Raw genomic sequence first — 24,802 nt, 5'->3', positions numbered from 1 at the left:
CGCTGGTGATGGAGGAAGTAATTCCCTCTAACACATTGGTTAACACCTACCACAATTAAGCAATTGTCGGAATGTTATTTCCCTAATACCAATATTAACATTGGCACAGTCATTATAATGTCAGCTATTTCTAAGATGGTAGTTTTCTGGTATATAGCGCCGTTCAGTCTGATAAAATTTACCAACGTTTCAGAGGCTCAACCCACAATCCGAAATCCTATCGAATTATTTTTCTTGTGATTTTTCTCATATTTCTCTCTTCATATTTGTCGTAGTTAGAACTTTAAATCTCACCGATGTTGACTGTCCAACAAAATTTCTTCCTGACTTATAATAGTTTTTAAAAACACAAAACTGACATGGAAGTTTATTAAATGCATAAGGGTGTTTAAAATATGAATTAATTTAATGTGAACTACTATTAATTGATGTATAAACATCCTGAGAATCCCTCAATACATGACGATAACTTATTTAATGATAATGTAATGTCGATAGGGAATTACATTTGTCGTTGGTTACACTGATTGTAGCATAAAAACTCAAACGTACCAAAGAGTGAGGGCTCATGGAACGAAAAGTGATTAATAATTGCCTTGTTATTCTGTTGCGTTGGGCTGGTGTAAAATTTGTGTTATTTGCCATTTTGTCATATGTCATAATCATGTAAGTTAGTGTGGAAAGATATTTTATCTGGATAAACCTTTCCTATCACTCATGGCTGTTAGAAATCGTGCTAAAATTTATTACAACAAGAAGTAGGTAAGTAAATGAAGGTGGTAAAGGCTGTGGCTTTCGCATGTGAACCGCTATTTCTTGACGTGGCTAACGAACAGAGTGGAAGTCTAGGCAAATAATTTCTATCTTTTCTGACAGTAGTTTGTGTTTCTTAGTTCATAGTATCGTCCTAGCATTCTATTTTCTCCCCACAGGAGATTGGAGATATAATTTTCAACTCGTCCGATGAATCGTTTATCATGTACAAGTGTGCCAAAGTCGAACTGAGTGGTGGATTTACAAAACTATCTCCAGAAATGAAGTGGGCCCAGAGATTAATATTGTGTCCATTGTAAAGTTCTTATAAAAGTAACAAGTATATACAAGATATGCTATGTTGGATATTTTTCATACTCTAAGGAAGTGATAATGTCATATATGCCTCCACCTGAATCTGGAAGCAGAGTTGAGAATATAAAGAAGAAGTTTGAAGTTACTAATAATGACTTCACAGCATCAATCACCAACAACTCACGTTTTACCAAAACTCCAGTGAACAAAAATATAGTGGGAATTAGAGCACAGTCCAGTAATGGAGTTAAAAGTAATATTTTTCCAAGAAAAAAGATTTTGAACATAGAAGCCTCAAGTCCCATTGACACTCCAAAGAAATCTCCAAACCCATCACCGTCCATAAGAACTCCACTAAGTGTTCCAGTCAAGGCTGAGAGGCAGCTGAGTAATTCATGTGGAAGAGGTCATATTCGCCGTAGCCCCGCATTCCGCTGTGACAAAATTGTAAGGGGACGAAATGTGACAAGACAGACGAGTGGTATCCATGATAAAACTCGATCAGTTGTGGATAACAGGGTTAAACTATTTGAGGATGGGCAGAATGTGATGTCAGTTGTAAAAAAATTTAATACACCACCTCTTGCCTCATCTGATTCTGCAGATGTTGCCAAAAAGTCCTTAGGATCACAGTTTCAGAAACAGTTAGCTCTTGAATGTGTTGATGCAGCTGAAAAAGTAAGGACTGTAATGAACTCAGGGAACATTGTGTCTTCCATTTATGTAGCACGTAATCCTCATGTAAATAATCCAAGTACATGTACAGACTTTAGTGATAAAACAATCTTAAGCAATAGGACTGGTCTTAAAAAATCTGAAGCAGTGCCTCAGCAGAACAAAAAATTGCCTAAACCTGGTGCGGCATCCTTTCTTCATAAGTATGAACATCACAAGGAAAAACTTCCACCTGGAAACAAACAATTTAATTCTGCCGAAAGTAAAGAAGTCAAGTTAACAGCTCTTCCTAATAGAAATGAAGAGAATAATTGTAAAGTTACTAATGACATTAAGAGTGAAAATGGACAAGAATCACAAGAAATGTTGCAGAATGAAGCAACTTCTAGTGGCATTACCCTTACAGATACTTTGAAGGCTGCATTAAAGGCACCTTTACCTTCAGGCCCTCCACCAAAGAAACCACCGAGAACATTTGCTCATAATACATCATCTCCAGATAGTGCAGGTGAAAATACCTTCATGCCAAGTGCCACTACCACTAGTGCCATTGAGGAAGTGTCAAACTTGTCTCAACATATAAACATAACAAAAAATGCATCAGAGAAAGAAAATGTTGAGAAAATTGTAAAACCAGTACGATCAAAGACAGAATCACAGATTATGCTGAAGAAGTTAGAAAGTGTGTTATTAAGACATGGGCAAGGCACTGGGAGAGTTGTCTTGAGGCCAAAAAGTCCTGTGGTTAGGAAAAACATTGAGAATAAAGCTACTGTAACGTACAGTGAACCAGATTTAAACACTGGAAGGTCAGTAGGAAGATTACGTCCTCTCCCAAGTTTGCCATTGGAGAGTGAACTACCCATCTCCCGTGACACTTGCGCTGGTGGTGATATTGTAAGATTTGGTGGCTGCCTGAACTTCAGTTGTGTTTCTGCTGATTCAAATAATCCACTGTATTCCCAAATTCACTTGTATGAGAAAGTACCTGAGAAGCAGTCAGAATTTTTTGTAGAGTCTCCTAAAATCTGTTCACCATCAAAAAGTCTATCTAAACCATATGGCACATTGCTGCATTGTAGGTCACGCAGTGAAGAACATATATATGCGGAACCTTTTGATTACTTTAATAGGGTTCAAAATCACAGACATAATCTGCAAGATTGGAAGACCTCAAAGATTATTATGACAAATGGAGAAAGTGTTGGTGATTTGTCTAAAACTGGAGAATCCGTTGAATTTCAGAATCATTTGTCACCTTTTCATCCAGAAATCATCATATCCAAAACAGGCACACTTCATTATTTGGTAAGTGAGAAATAATTTTGTTGGTACTGTGAATTTTGCAGTGTAGGGTGTGGCATCACTGTTTTACATTGCATCCATTTTTTGTACCTAATCCCAGTGCACACCATTACATTCCAATGGAACAGCAGGAGTTGTTGAGAAGAGTCTCAAGGCTAGAAATAATGAATCTATAAAGACTGAACCCATAGTTACAACAATTGCAGAAAGACAAGCCAGTAATTCACATCAGAATTTAGACACTGAATCTGGCAGCAATGATCTGAAGAAACTTCCACTCTTAAGATTGGCTGCATTGATGAAGGGTGGTCATACGAGTGGTTTCATAGATGTACCAAATAAAGTGGATAGGGCAAAGGTGAGTTTGTTCCAGAAGATATATTGTCTTCACCTGTTTGTCCTGTAAAATGGCTTTTGTGGAATGATGGATTTCTGTAAACAAGATATGCCAGGCGTTGGATCAAGAATGCTTTACGTTTTGGATGTTGATTATTGTGGCTGTAGTGAACTTGAGAGGGTCTGTTGTTGCATGTTTTGTACTTAATGCACTGTGTTGTTGGAATATAATGCATTGCATGCTTCATGCAAATTTGTGTAATTTCTTTCTCTTTCTTAGTACATAATTAAAGTTTGGTGCAAGTATTTTTTAAATCATTGAAAGTATGTGAAAAATTATTTAAACTATTTTTAGTCCTTATAATTGAATATAACTTGGTGCCATAGTTAAACATCTTGTCTGACAAGAGTTGTGGTTCAAAATTTAGGGGTATAATGTTTAAATACTCACTATATTCATGCATGTACATAGATTCCAGTAAATATTTTTTTTGTTAATGTTGTATGGCAGGAGATTCAAGTTTTTGTTTAGAAACTAGGGGATCAGACATCTAAGAAGGGCAAATTAGAGGTGGAAAGCTAATATTAAAATTTATTAGAAATGAATTGATTGTGAAGAGGGAACTGGAATGAATTGGCTCAGAACATGTTCATGTTGAATCTTCAGGTGGGATAATTGAATTCATTGACAGGCTGAATGACTGTCAACTGTTCAAGAAAGAAAGCAATATTATTCTATGCTGTTGATAATAATGTATTGAGTAGAAACATAAATACCATAAGATAAAACACAGGCTCTTTTAAATATTAGTAACTAGGATGGTATAGAAGTAAGCTCAGAGAAAACTTTATATGTTTGTCTCATCACCAGAATTCAGGGCAAAACCATAATATAAAGAAAGCTAATAAGTGTTTAGAAAATGGGACTTTTAAAATGTTTGAGATAACAGATAAAATAGCATTCATGAAGAAAATGAGAGTAAATTAAATTTGGGGGAATACTTGCTATCATTTAGTTCAGAATCTGCCTTTCTATGTCCTATGTAAAAATGTAGACTAAAACCTACAAAACAAAAATTGTATGCATTTGTGAGTAGTGAGTGACAGCCCACTGACTCTGCTCAATTTTTACTCAATCCTGATTTGACTGACAGAGCCATCTAGCATGAATCAGGAGACTAGGGTGAGAAATGGCCACTGAATTTTGCTTGCAAAATATCTCGTTCATGCTTGTAAGGTTCTTTTACATGCCGTAAATCTACAACATGGGACTGCCAGCTTTACTCCTTCTCTGAAGGAAGTTGTGCTATGGATTTTTATCACCCTTAAAAATCCATCGACGTCGGCCAGGTTTGAAACTGCGAACCTTGGGTCCAGTGGCGAGCATGCTAACCACTAGTCCACTCTTATACTTTGGATAAATAGTGCCCTGTTTGTAGAATTTTAAGCAAAAATTGCATAGTGTAAAATTATACACTGCATGTTTTTGTTTGTGTATAGCTGTGCATGAAATTACAAACCAAAAAGAATCCTTGCCATTGAATATATGACAGTATTACTTTGGCATTCCTCTTGTGCGTGTTAGCAAGAGGAAGTGCATGTGATAAACATATCACTTCCAGACATACCAGCTTGTCAAAACTATTTATCAGACTATTTAAAAGACTGTTGCGTGGCTACAGTCTGGAATTGGTTAAAGGTTTGATCCCTGTTACCAACAATTCATCTGAAGAGTAGGAAGAAAATACTTAAATAAAGTACTTTGTTTTGTTTCTTACTTTATGTATCTTTATTCTTATTTGACTTCATCTTCCTCATCAACTTCATGGGTTATGCAACGACAAAGCACAGGGTGATATATTGGGAAGGACATTGAAGGAATCTTGTGAATTATTTTGAGATACTATCCCAGAATTTACTCGCAGAGAGTGAAATAAGTTAGGAAAAGGTATGGGTAGATGGTGTAGAAAAACAAATTAATCCAGGATTTCTTGATCATGAAGCAAGAGTACCAACATTTGCTTTTCATTATTTTATGTAAAAAGATTATTGTATCATCTTGCCTGTGTGTTTGCCTTGTCCTCCATCCATATAATGTTACCAGATGGTGGGTTTCTGAGATGTTGCACAGTGTAGTATTATAGATGTTACCAGTGTTTCAGAGGAACATATTGCAACCATCTTCAGGGTTGAAGTAACTTTTTTAACAGTTGACTACTTTGTGTGATGTTTTATGTAAACATATTCCCGGAGGAAGTGAGGAAAACATGAAATTTCTCAATGAGGGTAGCTGGGCTTATTTGTATATATAAAAATGTATCTCACAGTGTCTTGACATTGCCTTCCAATCCCCATATTTCTTCTCCATTTCTCACTGTTGTTGGCTTGTTTCTCTATATACACTATATACATCAGCACTGGCACTTGGTGAATTAGTAAATTTAGTGTAGGTGTTTAAAATGACCACCATTAACTTCATGCCACTGTTGATAATGAGTGACAAACAGCCATCAAAGTTGCCGTGAGTTGGAGATCGATAACAAGGTTAAACAATCCATAGATATTATACGAAGACAAGAAAGCCTTTATGAACATTGGAATTTATCAGAAGAATAAAAGTAGTGTGTAATTAAAGTATCTTTTTAATGCTAATTTAAATTGTGCCTTTTTATTTGGGCTTGAGAGACTAGATAGTAAACTTAAAAATTTTATGCGAGCATAATATGCACTCTTCTGAAAACTTACGATGTTGGAAATTGGTTTGTGAAGCAGATTCTTATTCCTTGTGTTGACACTGTGTATAGCAGAATTAATTAAAATGTGCTTGGTTATTGTGTGTTCTTGCATGAATTGCATTGGGAGAATGCATTAATGGGCTGGTTGTGGCTGTCTGCTTGATTCAACTTGAAAACCGCTAGATTGATTAAGATTAAATTTGGCATGGATGCTGTGCCATTGGAGACTACCTTTTCAGTATATTACAGTCTTTGATAACAAAGTGGAAGATGAGGAAACTTTAGATTGTTGATATATGTTATGATAAAATTGAATCTGTTAATTTTGGAATTAAAAAAAATTAACAGTTTGACATTGTAGGTGTTTTCAATACTTTAAAATTGTACAAAATTCTGATTTTTAAGGAATTTGAAGTTTTTAATATTTGAAGTAATAAAAAAATTGTCATTGAGAAAGTCTGAGAATATGGTTATTTTATTTCAAGCTAGGTTATGTGGGGTCAGGTTAGGTTAGTTAACATAGGACAATAGATCAGACCCGGGTATGTAAGGGGGTTATGTAAATTGTACATAAAATGTTCCAATATTGTTGGTTGCAGGTTCAACTACTTATGAATCAGGCATTCGGTTCTCCATTACAAGGCCTACCAGCAAGTCCATTGGATCTGGCTGACTGTGATTTGGACTCCATGGCTTCAGTTCCTGATGAAGGAGGATCTGCTTCAATATTCCAAAGACTAGAAGTTGAATCAGAAGAACATTTATCTGATGCTAGTAAAGGTAAATAATTCAATTCAGTTTTTTATTATTAGTGTGCTTTATCAACAGCCAGAAGGCCAATTACAGATACAGCACAAGAGATGAGCACACGAACACAATAATAAGTATAGAAAGGTAAAACAAACAGAATATAAAAATACATTAGTACGGAGGACACTAATACACAAGAAAATTGTAACTAAATATATTAGCATATTTGTAATAATAATTTAAATAAATTAAGGAAATTGGACTATTATAGAATGTGAAGAAGTGTAACAATTTTTGTCTCGAATATGTCCAAGTCCCTGCACACAACATTAGCAGCTGATGCGCATCTAGCAGAAGGACTGTTTTTAATCGAAGGGCTAAAACTGAACATAGAAAAATCTCTCAGATTCCGAGCAGGGATGCGGAGAATGACAGCTTCCAGAAGGGAAGGACAGTACTTAAAACCACAGTAAACCTGTGTAAGGAACAGTGCATCACTGCAATATGCATGGTCTGGAGTTTTAAATACTCTAAATCATTAGCATAGCTCTAATGCACATGGGGGAGGAAACGATTATAACAAACTTCTGCTGGATATGTTCCAGTCTGTTGGCATCAGTAATCGTAATAGAATTCCAAATGACCGAGGCGTAACTTTCATATGTGGATTGTAGTCTTCCAGTTTGTGTGGCACCACATAGTCTTGTAGCTGGTTACCAATGTTTCAGAATAACATAATCACCTTCATCTTGAGATTAGCATCACAACCAAGGAAATGACAATACACTTTTTCATTGACATGATCAGATCTCATTCTTATGAATGTTCTATGAAATATGTTTTGTATGTGTTTACAAATGCAGACTGGTTCAAACATTGTGACTGTTGCAGGTGGATTGACTGCTGCCAGATGTTTGGACCCAACAGTGAATGGTGAGGACAGTAGTTCCACCAATTCTGCTGAGCAGCAGGAACAATTAACACGACAGGCGGAAGAGCGCAAAGTGTATGTGCGTCGCGTGTCAAGCAGAGTGTATCAGCGTGTACGTAGTACTGCTACCACTCCCAGTACATTCCCTCATCTGTTCCAGTGCATTCTACTTGTGGGTCTGAATCTTGACTCCTTAGATAAGAAGACAAAAGTTCCTTACATCAAAACCAAGTACCCACTTGATGTGAGTGATTCTGTATACTTGTAGAGGTGTTTCACAGCTGCTTCAGAAACTAAAGACTGATTTTATGGCACTAGCACTAGCTGAATTACTGTTTCATTTTCAGCTTACACAGTGATGTTTGTACTGCAGACATTTAAATTAACTAAATGATAGTAATGTACAGTGAATTCAAAAGTCTTAGTTATGTATTTAAGGTATGATCCTGAAAGTCATAGGTAAACTCAGGGAAATAAAAATGAAACCCAGAATTTCTGTTGCCCCACTGAAGATGTGTTTGGATGCATGCACATGCATATGTGCAAAACAATTATTTTGTTGTTTTATCACCTTTCTGTTTTAAACAGGGGACATCACTTTAATAGGAAACTGAAATTGTAAATATTTGAAAAGAAAATGTTGAGAAGAATATTCACGATCAACCTTTCTTGTGAACTTTTTAGTGATTCTGAAACTAAAACTACAGTTGTTTTATAGCGTTGAGTGAGATCAGAATACTTAATGTATAAGGATTTGTAGGAAGATAATCTTAGCCAATCTGAAGTTACTGTCCTAGTGTTCACCTGGAGAGACTGAGGAAGACCACAGAAAACTCAATCAGGGTAGCCTGTAATCTAACAAAGATTGAAATTGGGTACAAATACATTTTTACGTTAACCTGCCGTCTGGCAGGTTGTTATGGTGATCAAAATGAACCTTTATGACTATTATTTGTTTGATGGTATCTTGTTTGAATCATTTTACATCTCATGGAGGCTATACAGTTTTTAGGCATTTGTATGCTTTAGTGTAAGCAAAGTACATCCTATGGGGCCTGTTATGTATGTCTCTGCCTGTCATGTCTTTCAGCCAAAGAGATTGTGCTGCCACATATCACTGATCATTTCAAGTAATAGTGTTTTATCTGTCATTTGCTGTTCGCCGTACTTGATATCACATCCATTGGATGATGATTATTAAGTAATGAATAATTATAATTTTATGATAATTATGATTTTATGAGGTGGAGGATGATTATTACATTATGATGATTGTTGGTGATTTGATTGTGATGATTATGCTGATTGATTAAATTATGTTTATTTTATGGTGATATTTGTCTGTTGTGTCTTTCAGCAGCCCCTTCATTCTATCTCCAGGAACTGGGTCTCCCTCAGGTCCTGAGCCACTCTTTGACTATTAAAGTTCTTCCCCTGTCAAGCCTTTCACCCCTAGGGTTTGCCTCAATGAGGTTTAGCCTCTCAGGATTGTCCTTTTTGGGCTACCTCCCCAGTTTCTTCAAAATTCGTGGGACTGTCCTATGCTCTGTACTTATGGTCTTACCGCATTCGAGGTTCAAGCACCATGGATATGCCACCCTCAGGAGCTAGGTAAACCCATGAAGATATTGCCTAGGGGTAGAATTAGGACTTCCTCACCTTTACTTTGTCTCCCAAGTTTGCTCTTCACTGTCCTTTTTGGAATTGCCAATAGGTTGCCAAGTCTAGAGAGTAGATGACAGAGGTAGTTTGATGGCCAAGAGCAGGGCTACCCTTGGGGCTTCCCTCTTTGGATTGGCCAACCTTTGTTTTTGACCCACAGTGAGGCTCGTTCTGTCTGTCATGTTTCAGTTAAAAGTTTCTGCTGCCGTCTGTCTGGCTGTATTATTCACCTTAACTAATCTGTCAGCGACCATATCAACTATACACCCTTTCCTCCCATCTACTTCAATGATCAACTGATCATGCTCCCATCTGTCATTGGCCATATCCATGCTGTCATCAGTGAGCATATGAACTAGTTGATATTTCTCATCACACAAAGAACATCGTTGTGTCTTTTGTGTATTCTTACAGAGTACGCAGTCTTAATATGTTTGTGTTTACCAGGCTGATGTTCCTCCTCACATTGAGCATTTGTGCTTTCCTGATGCAAGAGACTGGCCACCTCCACTGCCAGCTGCTCCATCTCTGCCAGGCCCTGGAAGTAATGATGAACAGAGCTATTCGCTTGTGATCACTAGTGAGACGGGAGTACGGAGGTTTGGCTACTGCAGACGTGTTCAGCCTGAAGGTTCAAGCCTGTGCTTGCCTCTAGCATACTGCATTATCAGTCCATTCAGAGCCAGTGGCTTCTACTACAAGGTATTTAAACAGGCACTCTCTGAATATTTAGTAAACAGACCTTAATTTGAACCAGGTACCTCCCAGATACAAGTAATTCCACTAGCCTCTCAGTTTATCATCAGTTTTAATCTTCTTTGTAATCTGATGATATTTTGTTTGTTAAAATGTTGGAGTGAAAGCAAAATGATGTTTATTTGTGCAGATCCTTGCAGAACTGGAGTCTCGACATGGTCAGCCAGAATGGCTTCAAACTGCTTTCATCAAGGAGCTGTACTCTTGTCAGTTTCCTGCTCCAGGACAAGGCCTCAAACTTGATACAGCTAATACAACATACAATATTGCAGGTGAAGACAGACCATAGTACTTGGGCTCATTTTGTCTGGTGTGCTGATTACACTGAACAACAAAATTTAGCGTTTTGATTTTTTCCTCCCAAAATATGGTACGTGTTATGGATTTCGATGAACTGAATCCAAATTTGAAGCTGCATATTGCCTAGCACCCACAGATTTTGAAAGGGGTGCAGGTACCTTTAATATTAGGAGTATTTATTGGATATGAGTTTTGATAGTTTCCCAAATATATTGACCCATTTTGTCACACTTTATTTCCTAATGCCCTGAATTCAACAATTTCAACATGGCATAATGTGTGAAATCTTAATTTAATTGTCAATATGTGGTATGTGAAAGGCAGAAGAAAGTATTGTTTTGCATAGACACTACTTGTTACCAGGTTTGTTACATCAGTCTGAAATGTGGACAAGACCAGTTAGGTTCGCATGTACAGTGGATCCCGTTTATTTGAACACATTGGGACTAGAACACTTTGGCCCAGTTAAGCAGTTACCCCATTTATACGAACATCCACGTAAATGTTTGTTCTTTAAGATTTGTCCCAAATGAATGGCTGCCCTGATCATGGGCAATTCCAATTAACTGGAATCTACTGTATTTGAGTTGAGGTTCATTCAAAATAACCAGGATATGGTAGAACTCGGGGAACAGAATGATTTGGTCATTTGTATGATATAGTGCCAGTGGCAAACATTGAAGTAGCCAGTTACTTTATAAATATGGCAAAAACTAATCCTAGATGTGATACTACATGTGTTGCTTTTTGCAGGACCTGTGTGTAATGTGGTTACAACTGTAGTGCGAAGGCCTATGGACTCAAGACTTGAGGAACGTGACCTCGCACAATTATTCTCCGCTGTGCCTGTACCTGTATTGTTGCAACTTTTTGGGTCACTTTTGTTAGAGAGGAGGGTTATTCTCATCAGCAATTCACTCAGGTAACTGAATATAATACAAATTATATTTGTTAGGGATATGTGAATGATCTGTAAAACTTGTTCTCTCATTGTAAGGGATGAATAGAGATTCAGGTTTTCGATAGCAGAGTGCTGTTGGGAATATTATGTCCAGATAGAGGAAACAAGAGGATAATGAAGAAATTTACATTTTGACAATATTAAAATTTGTGTTCATTGCATACTATTGATAGCTTAATAAAATCAAGCTACCTTTTTATTGGGCAAACTCTTAAAGAGAGAAGATTATCTGTTCTTTGGCTAAGTGTATTTTCAGGAAACATGAAATTGGTGATATGAACATAATGTATTAAGCAACCTTGATTTTTGATGGTACGGGACATTTTGGGTATGTAGTCGCATATGCCAAACTTGTCATTTAAAAAATAGACTTGTTAATGTTCATAAAAATTAATTAGGAGGTCTGTGTAACAAGAAAGTGAACCTTGTCACTTAACATTCAAAATACATTATTAAAACTGTGTGTTTACTCTTTTTTTAATCAGTTCATAAAATGTTTTAGATAAAATTCTAGTATTTGGAAAATTTAACCTTTTATTTATGATGAAAAACTAAACGTTGGTTTGTATTTTGTACACTGTATTTCCCTTTGAAACATCACTAAGCAAAAATACACAAAAACATAAAAAATAAACAATTGCAATTTGCCACCATCTCCATTTTCATGTTAATATTGTTGGTGGGCAGTGAGCAATTGGTGTTTTAACACAGAGTAGAATGTAGTTGAATAGGCAACATGAATTTTGTAATGTATCTCCAGTATTTGTTCAGAATCATGGTTGCTGCTGAATGAAGTATCTGTTGTCACACTTATGTTGTAGTGTAGGTCTTTAAACTGTTGCTTATTTTAAGTGTAGTTCTCTTCTCAATTTCTGATTTCCGGTTTGCTTTTATATTTACAGTCGGCTGTCATCCTGTGTGGAGGCTGTTCAGTCAATACTTTATCCATTCTCTTGGCAGCACACACTGATTCCAGTACTACCAACTTCTCTATTGGATATTTGCTTGTCACCAACACCATATATTGTTGGTATTCTCAGAGGCAGAGATTCAAGCACTGTAACAGAACCAATTGATGAGGTATGTTGCCTTATATGTCCCTTAGAAGATTTTTTTTTAAAAAAATCATTTGAGTTAGCTAGGTGGCAGTATTCAGTGTCAGAAAGAGATTTCCTAAGCAGATGCATGAAGAACTTGACTTGGATGAATGTTTATGGTATCAGAAATCTGATATTGTGAAGTGACTGCTGCAGTATGCAGTGAAATGTTGAGGTGGCACCACTTAAAATGTTTTCTATCTTCAGTATCATAATAATTTAATTCCCGAGTTTTATAACATGAGGTGGACCAACAGTAGCCCAGTGGGGTTCTGCACACTGGTGGCCAAAGTGGGTATTATCAGAGTTTGAATTTGTTTCTTTACAGTGGTCACTCAGGTAGCCATTGTTTTGGCGAGTATTGTTATGCATTTCTTGAATTCTTGTTATGGTTCCAAAATGGTTTGTGTTGATGTAAGTAGAGAATCATCTGAAATGTTGGTTTGTGTTAAGATTGTTTACCTTTGTTGGATTAGATTTGGACAGGTTGGTTTAGGTTAGGTTTTGTTTGTTTGGGTTAGGTCAGGTCACCTTATGTTACGTTACCGTAGGTTCGATAAGGTTGTGATGTGTGGAGTAAGTCAATGTATGTAAGGTTGGATTAAATTGATTTAAGTATGATAGGTTAAATTAGATAGGTGAGAAAAATGATGAATTAATTTGCTGTGGTTAGAAAATATGGGGTTGCAAAAATGTGTGTTGGGGGGAGTTCAGATTTAGTACCCCTAATTGTGCTGTGCAAAGAATACATGAGGGAATTCTGATGTGTAATATACTTTCCTGACTTGTTCCTGTGGGATAGACAACCTGGGGTCATAATTACGCAACACTGGGAACGTACGGTTCTCAGTGTAGGAACATGTGCAACGATGGGAAATGAGGTTGTCATTGGAACACACATTGTACAACAATAATAGCGCATGGATTGTTTAAACAGTGCAAAGGTGATCATTAATTGTATTAGTACAAGAATATCCTGAGGCATAATAAGGACCTCAGATGACATAGTACAAGAATTACATTACCATTGTATTGCATTAGTGCAACAATAACATGCTTGATACAGCATGAGGAACACCTTTGAAATGTCAGTGTACTCCAACAAGTACACATTTCTAATTTTATTAAAATTTGGGACATTTAAATTGGAAGAACATTGTAACATAATTGGTGCTTATGCTGTGGGTTCTGTGTTTTTAGAACACAAGATGGATTTGTTGTACACTGTTACAATTGATCATTTTCTGGATAATATCTGACGCTTCACAGATTACAGTCTCAATTATCTGCATGTAAATGTTTTCTTCTTCATCATAATACAATTCTTCTGGTCTCCTGTAACTTGCTCACTCCTGCCATTCATTTGTTCATAGTTGTCGCTCAGCATTCCATATTTTACATGTTAATAGTTATGTTTGTATATTGCAGATGATGATGGTAGACCTGGATGAGTCACAAGTTTTACGGAGTGTTGGAGATGAATCAAGTATCTTACCTTCCAGGCTCCGTCGTTGTCTGAAAGTAGCCCTCCAGCTTGTTACTAACACCACCCAGCCATGGGATGCATCACGGAATGTACTTGTGTCTGAAGCATTTGTTCGAATGTTTGTTGAAGTTTGTGGGCATTATCGAAATCATATCGTCACCCAGCAGGATGGTATGAAAGTATTTGAGGTTTGTGAAACATCAGTCACAGCAATTTGTCACATTTGCAGAGGAAGTAAAAAGGACAGACAAAGACAAACATAATGTTATGTTGACACTTCAGTGTCTGCTATGTAGAATCCATATCTTCACTTCTGTTTACCATGTTTTATTTCTGTATTAATAGCTTCAGAATTTCTGCCGTCTGTTGATAGCTCAATAAGCAGCTTTGTTTCATGATGTATCCAGAGGGAAATGGTCATGTTCCAATGGAAAGTTTCTATATATGAAGTGTTTCATTTCACTTCCTTATTTTGTAAGGAAAAGTAGACTTGTGGTGTCATAAAATCAGTATTTTTTTTTATGAAGCTTGGTTTAAACATAATACCACTAGAAGTCATCCCAACTTCTGCACACTTTCTTAGCTATAGTTACTGATTTGTGTTAATAAATTATTAATTAGAAATGTGACAGAAAATAACTCAATTACATTACATGTGCATGTACAGAAATTTGTTTATTGTCTCAAATTATTATTTATATGGGTGTTTCTTATATTTCAGAGAGAGTCATTCATTAAAGCAGTTACATGTCAGAGCTTCAGATTGTTTTTGGAATGGTTTACTGAGACAGCTATGTTCTCTGCCTTTATTGAATCTCATCTGGATAGTCAGTCTGATGTTAGAGGTAGGTAAACTGGCTACAACATTTAGTCTTTCTGTGTGTTCGTAAACAAGTTTGGAAATGCAGATATTTGACCAATGAATAATCACTAGTTGACTATAAAGCTGCAGAATACGGAGCATATCTTCTAACAAGGACTTTGTAGTGATAGTTGGAATCTATTGCTATAATTATTTCTCTGATATGTGCCACATAGGGGTCATTCGACATCAAATCAACACAGAATAGACATTTCCAATTTGGCTTCCACATAATTAAATGATTTTTTACAGTAGCATTACCAGGGCTACAAGAAACTGTTAATGATGGTTGACCTCATTTCATAATGATTTCATTGTCAAAAAGTTTACAATGCATTAAATTCAAACATACCATAGCAGAATATGGTACATGATAAAACTGAACAAATGTAAGTATATATGCATAAATGTTGTGTTTATTACTGTGCAGAAATATTTTAATGTATTTGAAATTACTTATTAGAGATACTGGATACTGGGAACGACCCATTCTTCAAGTGCCTGAGCACTGCGGGTCCCAACTTTTCGTTGGCTTGATCTATAGACATTCGCTAGGACTCATTGGACGAGGGATCGGCCCGTTGCAAGGCCTCTACCTGTACACAGGACAGCACAACACAGAAAGACGTGGACAAACATCCATGGCTTGAGTGGGATTCGAACATTAGAGATACATATATTTTAATATTAATCCTGTGTCTCATTTACATTTGCAGGCATGTTTTACCAGCGCTGCTTGGAGCACTCTGAGGAAATGGAGAATAACACAAGATTGTTTCTGAGGAACTACAAGGTCTTGAATAAAAAAGTTAAAACCTTTGGTGAGCATTACTTTGTTATAAATGTTTTCTGCTGCAGGCAGGATGATTTTTCTCCAATTCTTTGAATGCTTTTAATATTTTTCTTTCCGAAGCATATCAGTCTGCACACCGCGCTTTCCACTATGTCTTTCACACTAGTAACAAATGCCCCTTTTTGTCAGACTACGTATTTCAGTTTTACTCTGTCATTATCAGGACTATAAACTATAAGTAAGTTACTGGACTTTTTGCATCATAAAATGTTTTTGCTAAAATCTTTTAAATTCTGACAAATTTATATACCTATCCCTTTCTTGTAGGTTATGGTTTGATTTCATTTCAGTGCCATGTTACATTTGTTCCATTGTTTTGTTTGCCATGTGTGTCTGTAAAAATAAATTATGTTGGTATGGTATTAGAGTAATTTTTGTGTAAAACAAACTTTTATTTGTTTGGTGCATCTGACCTCCTCTATGTTCTATTGATGGTTCTTTGTTGTGTTTTGGTATGGAGCTTTACAGATGACAATTTCTAAATTATTTCCAAACCCACAATCGTTATATCTCATTTGATACAATATGATCTCTGCACAATTGTAAAACAGTGGTAATTATTGTTGTGTGTTCATTGCAGGGGACCGTCTGAAGGATTGGGCACCCTTCTGATATTATTTATAGAAACAATGCTGCCATTAACACTGATCCTGAATGCCATTACAGTCAATAAGATAAGTGCCATTATTTTTATTCACACAACTTTGGAGATTGTAGATGGCAAACTATAATCCTTATATACAGAAGCTAGAGCAGTGACAATTAAAAAGCATGTCTGTTTAATATATTTGAAATGTGTATATTTATAAATATTGAAGTAGCAACTTGTGTTAGTTATTTTGTAAATGTGTTTACAGTGTAAATGACCACTCATCTATGTGATTAAAAGTAACTTAGTTTTTATACCAAAAGATTTGTAATTATAGAACTGAGGAAATGGTTGCATCTGTAGGTCTGAATACTTTAAACAGATAATTTGTTTATATTGCAAGTTCTTAGAACATGTGGATAGCTTTCATCATGTTACCTAGCATTGGTGCCACACAGATTACTGTTTTAAAGCAAATAACCTTTTCTTTTTTAATTGTCTTCATTTTTCAGTCTTCCTTCTCATTGCATCTTCTAATTCAGTCTTTTCATAGTATCTTACCTATTCTTCTCTAAAGTCATATTTGGCTTCTATATTCCATCATACATTTATCTCATAACTAACTAACTAACTAACTAGATGGCTTACCGAAGCCGAAGGTTCATCACTGAATTAACCAAAGCCCTCCGCTGGACCCTGTCCTGGGCCGACAAAATCCAGTCTCCTTCTACTCCTATCTACCATAGGTCCCACCCAACATTATCCTCCCATCTACATCTAGGTTTCCCCAGCGATCTCTTCCCCTCAGGCTTCCCAACCAATACCCGGTGCACACCTATTGTTACATCCATGCGCGCTACATGTCCCACCAATCTCATTCTTCTTGACTTAATCACCCTGACAATATTGAGGGAGAGGTACAAAATTCTTAACCTTAATTATGCAGTTTTCCCCAGACCCCATCGTCTTCTCTCTAAGGCCCAAATATCCTCCTCAACACCCTATTCTCAAACACCTGCAATCCATGTTCCTCCCTCAGAGTGAGAGACCATGTTTTGCACCCATATAAAACAACAGGCAGAATTATTGTTTTGTATACTTTAATTTTCAGGTTCCTATACATTTATCTCATACCATTGCTTTTATTCACTGTAAGATATTTTTCTTTCCTCCTTATTGCCTCCTAATGTTATATTATTTAAATGTTTTATTACTTCTAATATACTTCATTTCAGAGATCTTTACCCATCTGGGAGACATACTACACCAAAAACTTCACTCTGCTTATGGTTATATGCCTCGCTGGGTGGTTGTAATTGACACCCAAATCAGGGCAATAATAATAATAATAATCTGAGCATTCAGCAATAATATAATGTCACTGTTTGATTGATAATACACAGACCCTTTGATGTCTTCCATTTGCCTTTATATCATGATACTTGGGAAGAGAAAATGTTACATGCAAAAACAACACAGCATAATCCAAATTGCCAATGTTTAATTGACCAAGATCTTTTGTAGTGTGTGTTATGTATGAAATATAATACTGGATAGTTTTACAATTTAAAGCAATATGTGCAGTTCCACTGGGAGATCAACTTTCATTTATGGTAGAGTGTGAATTCGTGAAGTCTTTCCAAATTGTGATCCATTCATCATCACATATGTGATGAAAGCACCATTTTATACTTCTTGCGTGTATTTTGTCGTTTGATATTTAGGATTTGAGGTGTTCACAACGATGAGTCTGAAGACAGCCATATTTTGGGTTGTAGTACTGTGCAGTCTACAAGGCGTTACAACCCATAAGAGATCCTTCTTCCTTTGATATTATTTGTGATTTTAAGCTTTTCAATGTTCAAATCCAACATAACAGTTGTATGGTCAGCTTCATAGCATGACCCTTTGCTGGTGATATTCTGTCCACAATGGCTACTTTCAAAGAGACAAAAGAAGCAGAAACACAGAAAGGCACAGGAGCTCTTGACGGTTCTAAAGGTGTGTGATAGGTAGCACGTGACTTTAATAATGTTACTAGAATAGGCATCAAAATGGTATATGATGCTTAAGTATGTATTTGAACCAAGATGGTGCAGACAGCATACATATTGTGATTGATATTGAAAAGGCTAATACAGTATGATACAGATTTTGAACATATATGTATAACAAATTTTTTTAAGTTAATAGTAGATTGAATGTCACTGTTCTAGACTTCGTTAATTATAATTTTTAATGCATAAAGGAAACAATACTAATGATTGAATTAATGGCCTTAAGCTGAACTACAATTTTAAATTGCCTAGTAATGAACATGCATAATAAATAAAAATGTTCCTTGCTATTATGTGTAAACAATTAGTTTGCCATGAAATTGTTTAATTCAGTTGAAGATTAAAAGGAAAATTATATTCAGGATATTAGTCAATTGTTGATTAATTCAAATGTTTGTTTTTAAAGCATTCCAGTAAGTTCTTAAGCAGTATTTTGATGTCACCAAATGTGGACTTTAAGACTCTTGACATCTTTTTTTTTTTTCATCCCCCCCCCCCCCCCCCTTCTTTGTTTGGTATTTTGTACATGTGTTCAGGTTCCTCACTTCTGAAATTTATCATATGTGACCCTGTAGCCCCTTTGTAACACGGTTTTGATTATAATGTGTCATGTTTTTATAGTATGGAGTAGCTCTATTGACCAATCAAGAACACCGTGTTCCTTGTTACCCCACCTATAAATCTGATTTAATATGGGTGATTGCTTCCTAAGGAACAGCCCATAAGATCAGTAGCCTTTTCTTAACACTAAGTTTTGCATTATTGAAGAGGAGAAGCACACATGGGTGTGGTAGGGAAGAAATTGAATAGCCTTAACAGGGCAAATGATTTCCTCGATGCCATAGAAATATTATCTTTCAGCGATATAAAGACTGAGATTTCCATTATATAATTAATGATTCCTTATAATCTTTTTACATTTTGTTGTAAAGTAAGTATATTATAAATTCATTTTTCAACTAACACGACACTTATTTAAAGTGTCTGACATATGCTAATTAGTTGTACCAAATATAAATGGAAGCTAAAATTGAACACATTTTAACTGCACTTTTTACGTAAAATGACACCATTATGCTACGTGTCTTACAACTGCTAATTAGAATAAGAAAACCTATGTTGTGTCTAGTTGTCATCATAGTATTTTTACTGGATGGAGAAAGAAACTTAATGATGTGCTAGTGTAAGCTTAAAGCAGTCTCCAGAAGGTTTATAATATAGATCCCAAGACACTACAGGTTGTTTACTTAAGCCTCATATCATTTATTTTCTGCAACTAATTTTTACATAAATAAGCTATTTAAATGATATACAAACACTATTTTTACTAGGATATGCTATATCTCTTTCTGAGAATTGATTTTTTCTGGTCCCAAAATTTTTAATAAGCTGTTAGATATCTTTGGGCTGGAACTTCTTTTAACCAAAATTGTATTCATCATTTCATGATAAAAGCACATCTACAGTTCCTCATATGATTGAATGTACTTTTATTTTTATCACCACATAGGAAAATGCATTTCTTTGTAACAAAATTTTTAGTTTAGAAATCTACATGAGTGCCTGTTTTTCAACAGACATATTTTCACAAATTTTAATTGTCTGTGAAATTAGCAATTACTGCTCTAAGTAGAACTTCTTACAAATGGGCTACATAATTGTCATTACTTCTAGTTCTTTTTAAATGTAGAACATATTATTTATTTGTGATAGTGTTTTTGTGGGTGGAATGATAGTATTAAAGTATGTCATCAGACCCAGAAATGAGTGCTAGCCTTATATGAATTATCATTCAGTAATATTTGTGTATTATGATGCAATCATATGCATTGTTACAGTCTTCTTAACATAAGATGAATGATGAGGGATAGATTATCTTATTTTCACTTACCTAATGGAAAGTAATTCAACAGAAAGAAAAGATTTTATAAAAATGTTCATATTTCATCTGGACTTTCCATAACAGGTGGTAATTTTTAGTAACCATAAAACTATTTTTTTATATTTCCCCATTTTATAAAATATTTTATCCATCTCTGTTAAAGATTCTGTACTTTGTCCTGATTAATCGTCATTGAAGTTGCCAGTGATAGTTGTAGTTTGCTGAAGTTTGAATTATTCAAAACTTTCTCACAAAATATGCTGAAACTCAGTATGTTTTTGTATGTATATTTAGGTTTGTGTTATGTATAGGAGCCTCAAAATATTTTTGTGAATGTGATGAGATGGATGACACCTTAGAAATTGTAACTGCTTTCAGATACAAAAATAATTAGTTTAATATGCATCGAAGGAGAAATCAGCATGGAATAAACAAACCCAAATTGTGATTAGAAGATAAAATTCTGTCATTTCTTTAACAGTTTAAGGTTTAAATGCGTCATGTTTGTGTTTTATAATTAAAATATATAATAAAATTCAGGTCAATACACAAACTTTATTTTTTTTAGATGTTAAAATTTAAAATTTGCGCCATTCATCGCTATAACGATGTTACAATAGAGCGCCTTCATTCACTACATGTTTCGATGCGAAGCATCATCTTCAGGTGTTATCCTTTAATTTTAAATTTTAAATTTTAACATCTAAAAAAATAAAGTTTGTGTATTGACCTGAATTTTATTATATATTTTAATTCTTTAACAGTGTATATATGAATTAGAAATTGAGAAATTTATTTACTACTGATAAGCAAGCAAACATTTCAGTCTTTTTCTTTCTTTCTTTCTTAAAATGCGAGTAATATATATCAGTGTTCTGAAAATTGTTTTCGGTTCAAACCAGTACCAGTTTTGTAGGACTTTTTTTTATTCTTCTGGGCAGTAATACACCCAAACACCTCACTGATCTTCTTATCAGCTAGCTATCGGTCAGCAGAATCATGAGATTTTTTCATGGGATACTGGGATACATTCAGCGTGACACCTTTTTGGAAAAAGTTACTTCTAAAACTTTATTGAAATCTTTAGTAATACACAGCGACACTGAAATGGGACTGCTCTTGACCAGGAATTGACCATTAGTGATGCCAACAGTTTATGGCGTGGGGTGGAACGAACCAAAATACCTCCAACTGAAATCCCCACCAGGCTGAGCAGCCAGCCCATTGTTCTTTGAAAAATTCAAATTTTTAAACCGACTTCCTTCAAAAATGTCCGGCTACATGGCCCTTTACATGCATACTGAGTTTTATGTCTTAATTCCATCTGAAAGCACCTTGAAATATATGATGGATGGGCAAGTAAAACAGACTCTTGTGAATTGTAATTGTTACAGGCTGATAATTTTCTACTCAAACTTAAATTATATAAAGCGCAGGAAAAAAGAATAAGATATTTTATAACATTTCACCTTTGATGCTGTGAACATTTTTATGGGTATACTCAATTTAAAATTTATTTTGTCACATGTTGATTACACAAGTTGCAACTGCAGCGAAACCCCAAGAGTTTTTGTCATGTGATGTTGTCTCAAGGTAATAATGTCCTACTGCACTTTGTGTGTGCACATACATGTGCATGTGTGAAAATGTGTGTCAGTTCCATCTCAGCTCTGTAGGAAAGATAGTTCGAAGTCCTGGTGAAAATTTTTAACTGGCCACATATAATGTGTTGTAGTAATAATATTTGTGTGTATATTGAGGAAACATATGTGGTAACCTTGTTTTAATTTGTTATTTCCTTATACTTTTCTGAGTTTCATAAGTATTATCATGTTTGTGTATTTGGAAGATCTAGATGTTTAGCAGATGGTGTTTGGCATAATAGTCATACCATTAATTTTGTTCTGTGGTGATTTGTATCTGGAATTATCCAGCTTCTGATGTTTGTGTTCATATTTATTATGCGTAGGGTGCATAATAAGAGCAATAACTAATTAAAAAAATGTAACATTTTATAAAATGTTGTTGACTGAACTTGAGGGTTACAGTATAACGTTTATGAATACCACATTATAACAGTTTTAGTTTTTGGGCCAGACTTTTGGCTTACTTTATATGAACTGCATTGCCACAGATGTTTTTAAATAACTAACACCAGTGTAAGCCTGAATTTCCTTCATGATGGCAGTGATTAGGACCAAGATCTGAATAACATCCATGATTGAGGTCAAAATTAAACCAGCAGCTGAGTGAGCTGACACTGCCAACTGTGCAGTGACATAACTTGCTTTTGATAAAATATTAATAGGTTTAACTTGTTTGTAGTCATTTTTTTATATATAAAAAAGTAAACATTTTGGGTCATCATGGTGAAAATTTAAATTAGTAAATGCAAAATTCAAAGTCTCTGTCACTGCTTCATATAATGAATGTGTCCACCTGTGGTTTGATAAGCATTTGGATTTAAATTGCATGACATAATATACTTGTCATTGATGAATAGATATTTACTGTCGGTGGATTACGTACCCCTGTTGCTGTATCCATTTCAGCAAAATGATGGACAAAGTGATTTTGTAACCTTGTTATTGACTTTGTTAATCACATGCATTGTACCTGTTTGAAATCTAGCTTTAGTGATACTGTAAGTTTGAATCTCTTTTTTATTAGGTTAACATGATGTTATAAGATTGTGTATGCTGCTGTGTGCAGGAAATGTTGAACGTTAATGATGCGTTAAATTCCCACATATGTTTGATTTAACATTTTGTGGATAAAAGAATTCTGTTACATGAGATTTCTTACAATGGGAATTCACTCTAACATTAAATATTCATAAGGCTTTTACATTGTGTTGTCACGTTTTTGAATACAGAGTACTGAAGAATTTGTGTTGTTATTTCCAGTTTTAAGAAACTCATAATTCACCAAGCATTACATGGCCAAGAGTCAGTAGTAACAAAACAATACACATTCACTGAAAACCAACATTCCGCAATGCTACATCTGGCACCATTGCCTGTTCTACATTTCCTTGCTTTGCTTGCATGCGATTGGTGCATTCTTCAGCCGACAGTTCTACAGAAAAGACGCTATAAGCTATGATAGTCTTATAATAGCAGAATGAAATCACTCTTAGGTAAGGTTGAAGCCTTGAGTGAAACCTTCAAATAAATTTGTAACTATAGAGAAATTAGAATTCTGTTTGAGTGTGTGAAGAAGGTGAATCTAATGTGGTAGACAGTAGTGTTGGGCATAATTCATTATTCCATCATATGTAGTCCCATGCTATATATTCTGAGCTACTAAAGAGCATTGTTAAACAAAGTATAAAATAAATAAAAATCATATGTAGTGACCTGTCTTCCCCCGTTGACACTAATGTGATAGTGTTCTCAGTTTTACCTTTACAAACATACAAGGTTTACATGAATGTTGAATTTTAGTCCATGCATCTGTTGCTATATGAAATCTCGCTCTTGTAAGTCAGGTTTATCTGCAGTGTAACTACATTCAAGAGGAAACCCATTTTAATCTCTGCCATATCGATCATAAGTTTTATGTGGATTTTCTTTGTCCTGCTTGGTAGATGTGAGAATTGTGCCTTAAAATAGGCCACAGTAAACACAGATAGTGAAGGGGTAAAGAATTGGTCATGGTCTCTTTCAAGGTGCTGTCCCAGAATATCATGGGTAAACTAAGAATTAATGATGAAGAATGCTGTAATATCACTTGTAACTTGGAGCCAGTCACTAACTAACTAGCTGGCTTAGGGAACCCGAAGGTTTGTCACAGAATTAACTGAACCCTCCACCAGTCCCTGTCCTGGGCTAGCAAAATTCTTAACGATAAATAATTTTAATGGGTATAAATATTTTGCATCATCATGTTTGACCTACAGTTCCCAGTAATGACCAAAAGTAATAAAACATTCTTTGAAGTATTGGTTACAGTGTAGTATATGCAAAAACTGCTTCTCATTGTAATTAATGTATTTCAAGTGAGCCTGATGATGGCTGTTGCTGGTAGGTAATCAATTTATGGATTTACCATGTAAAATGATTACCTGTTCAGTATATAAAACTACTTTGTTGTGTGCATGACATTCTTACATAGGCTATTTCCTAATTGCTTTTAACTCATCTGAAATTCAAGATGTATATTTCCCAGATATGCGTAAGTTGCACTAATCCTGTTTTAACCCACTCAGTTTTCTGCTTTTATACAAATACGTCCTAGTGCTGGTAGGATCTTAAAAGTCAAGGCTATCCAAACAACATGACATGCGAGGAGGGATAGAATGTACTTTTTTAACGAGCTAACTCCATAGTATACAGTCTTCTTGAGAAATTGATACTTAATTACAATGTCAAAAATCTGCCCCTTGTATGGCATATGTAAGTTCATAACCATTTTCACAAAATTGAATCTAGCTGGCCTTGTCCCAAGACCTGTGAATGTCACAGTATAGTAATTATCACTCCCGATTCACATCTG

General features: G+C 35.3%; 1 protein-coding gene across 3 annotated transcripts; it reads left to right on the top strand.

The window, feature by feature from the left end:
- The first annotated feature begins 512 nt into the window (after nucleotides 1-512).
- On the top strand, nucleotides 513-23,663 carry LOC110832939 (uncharacterized). Of its 3 annotated transcripts, none has more exons than XM_087345072.1 (13): nucleotides 514-666; nucleotides 933-3,051; nucleotides 3,149-3,406; nucleotides 6,719-6,899; nucleotides 7,761-8,044; nucleotides 9,910-10,164; nucleotides 10,349-10,490; nucleotides 11,272-11,440; nucleotides 12,382-12,559; nucleotides 14,005-14,250; nucleotides 14,784-14,907; nucleotides 15,641-15,745; nucleotides 16,358-23,663. In XM_087345072.1, the coding sequence occupies exons 2-13, from the start codon at nucleotides 1,147-1,149 to the stop codon at nucleotides 16,387-16,389; spliced, it is 3,879 nt and encodes a 1,292-aa protein (XP_087201198.1). In that variant the 5' UTR covers nucleotides 514-666; nucleotides 933-1,146; the 3' UTR covers nucleotides 16,390-23,663. The 3 variants fall into 3 exon arrangements, with proteins under 3 accessions (XP_021926116.2, XP_087201198.1, XP_087201197.1); XM_087345071.1 differs by having other exon boundaries at nucleotides 514-762; XM_022070424.2 differs by lacking the exon at nucleotides 3,149-3,406 and having other exon boundaries at nucleotides 513-762.
- Nucleotides 23,664-24,802: the final 1,139 nt, after the last annotated feature.

Source organism: Zootermopsis nevadensis, unplaced genomic scaffold, assembly GCF_977971745.1.
Source record: "Zootermopsis nevadensis isolate Lab colony 2312 unplaced genomic scaffold, Znev_1.0 Znev_ptg000008l, whole genome shotgun sequence".
Taxonomy (NCBI): domain Eukaryota; kingdom Metazoa; phylum Arthropoda; class Insecta; order Blattodea; family Termopsidae; genus Zootermopsis; species Zootermopsis nevadensis.
Note: the sequence above shows the minus strand (reverse complement) of the source record. Positions and strands in the feature narration are given on the sequence as shown.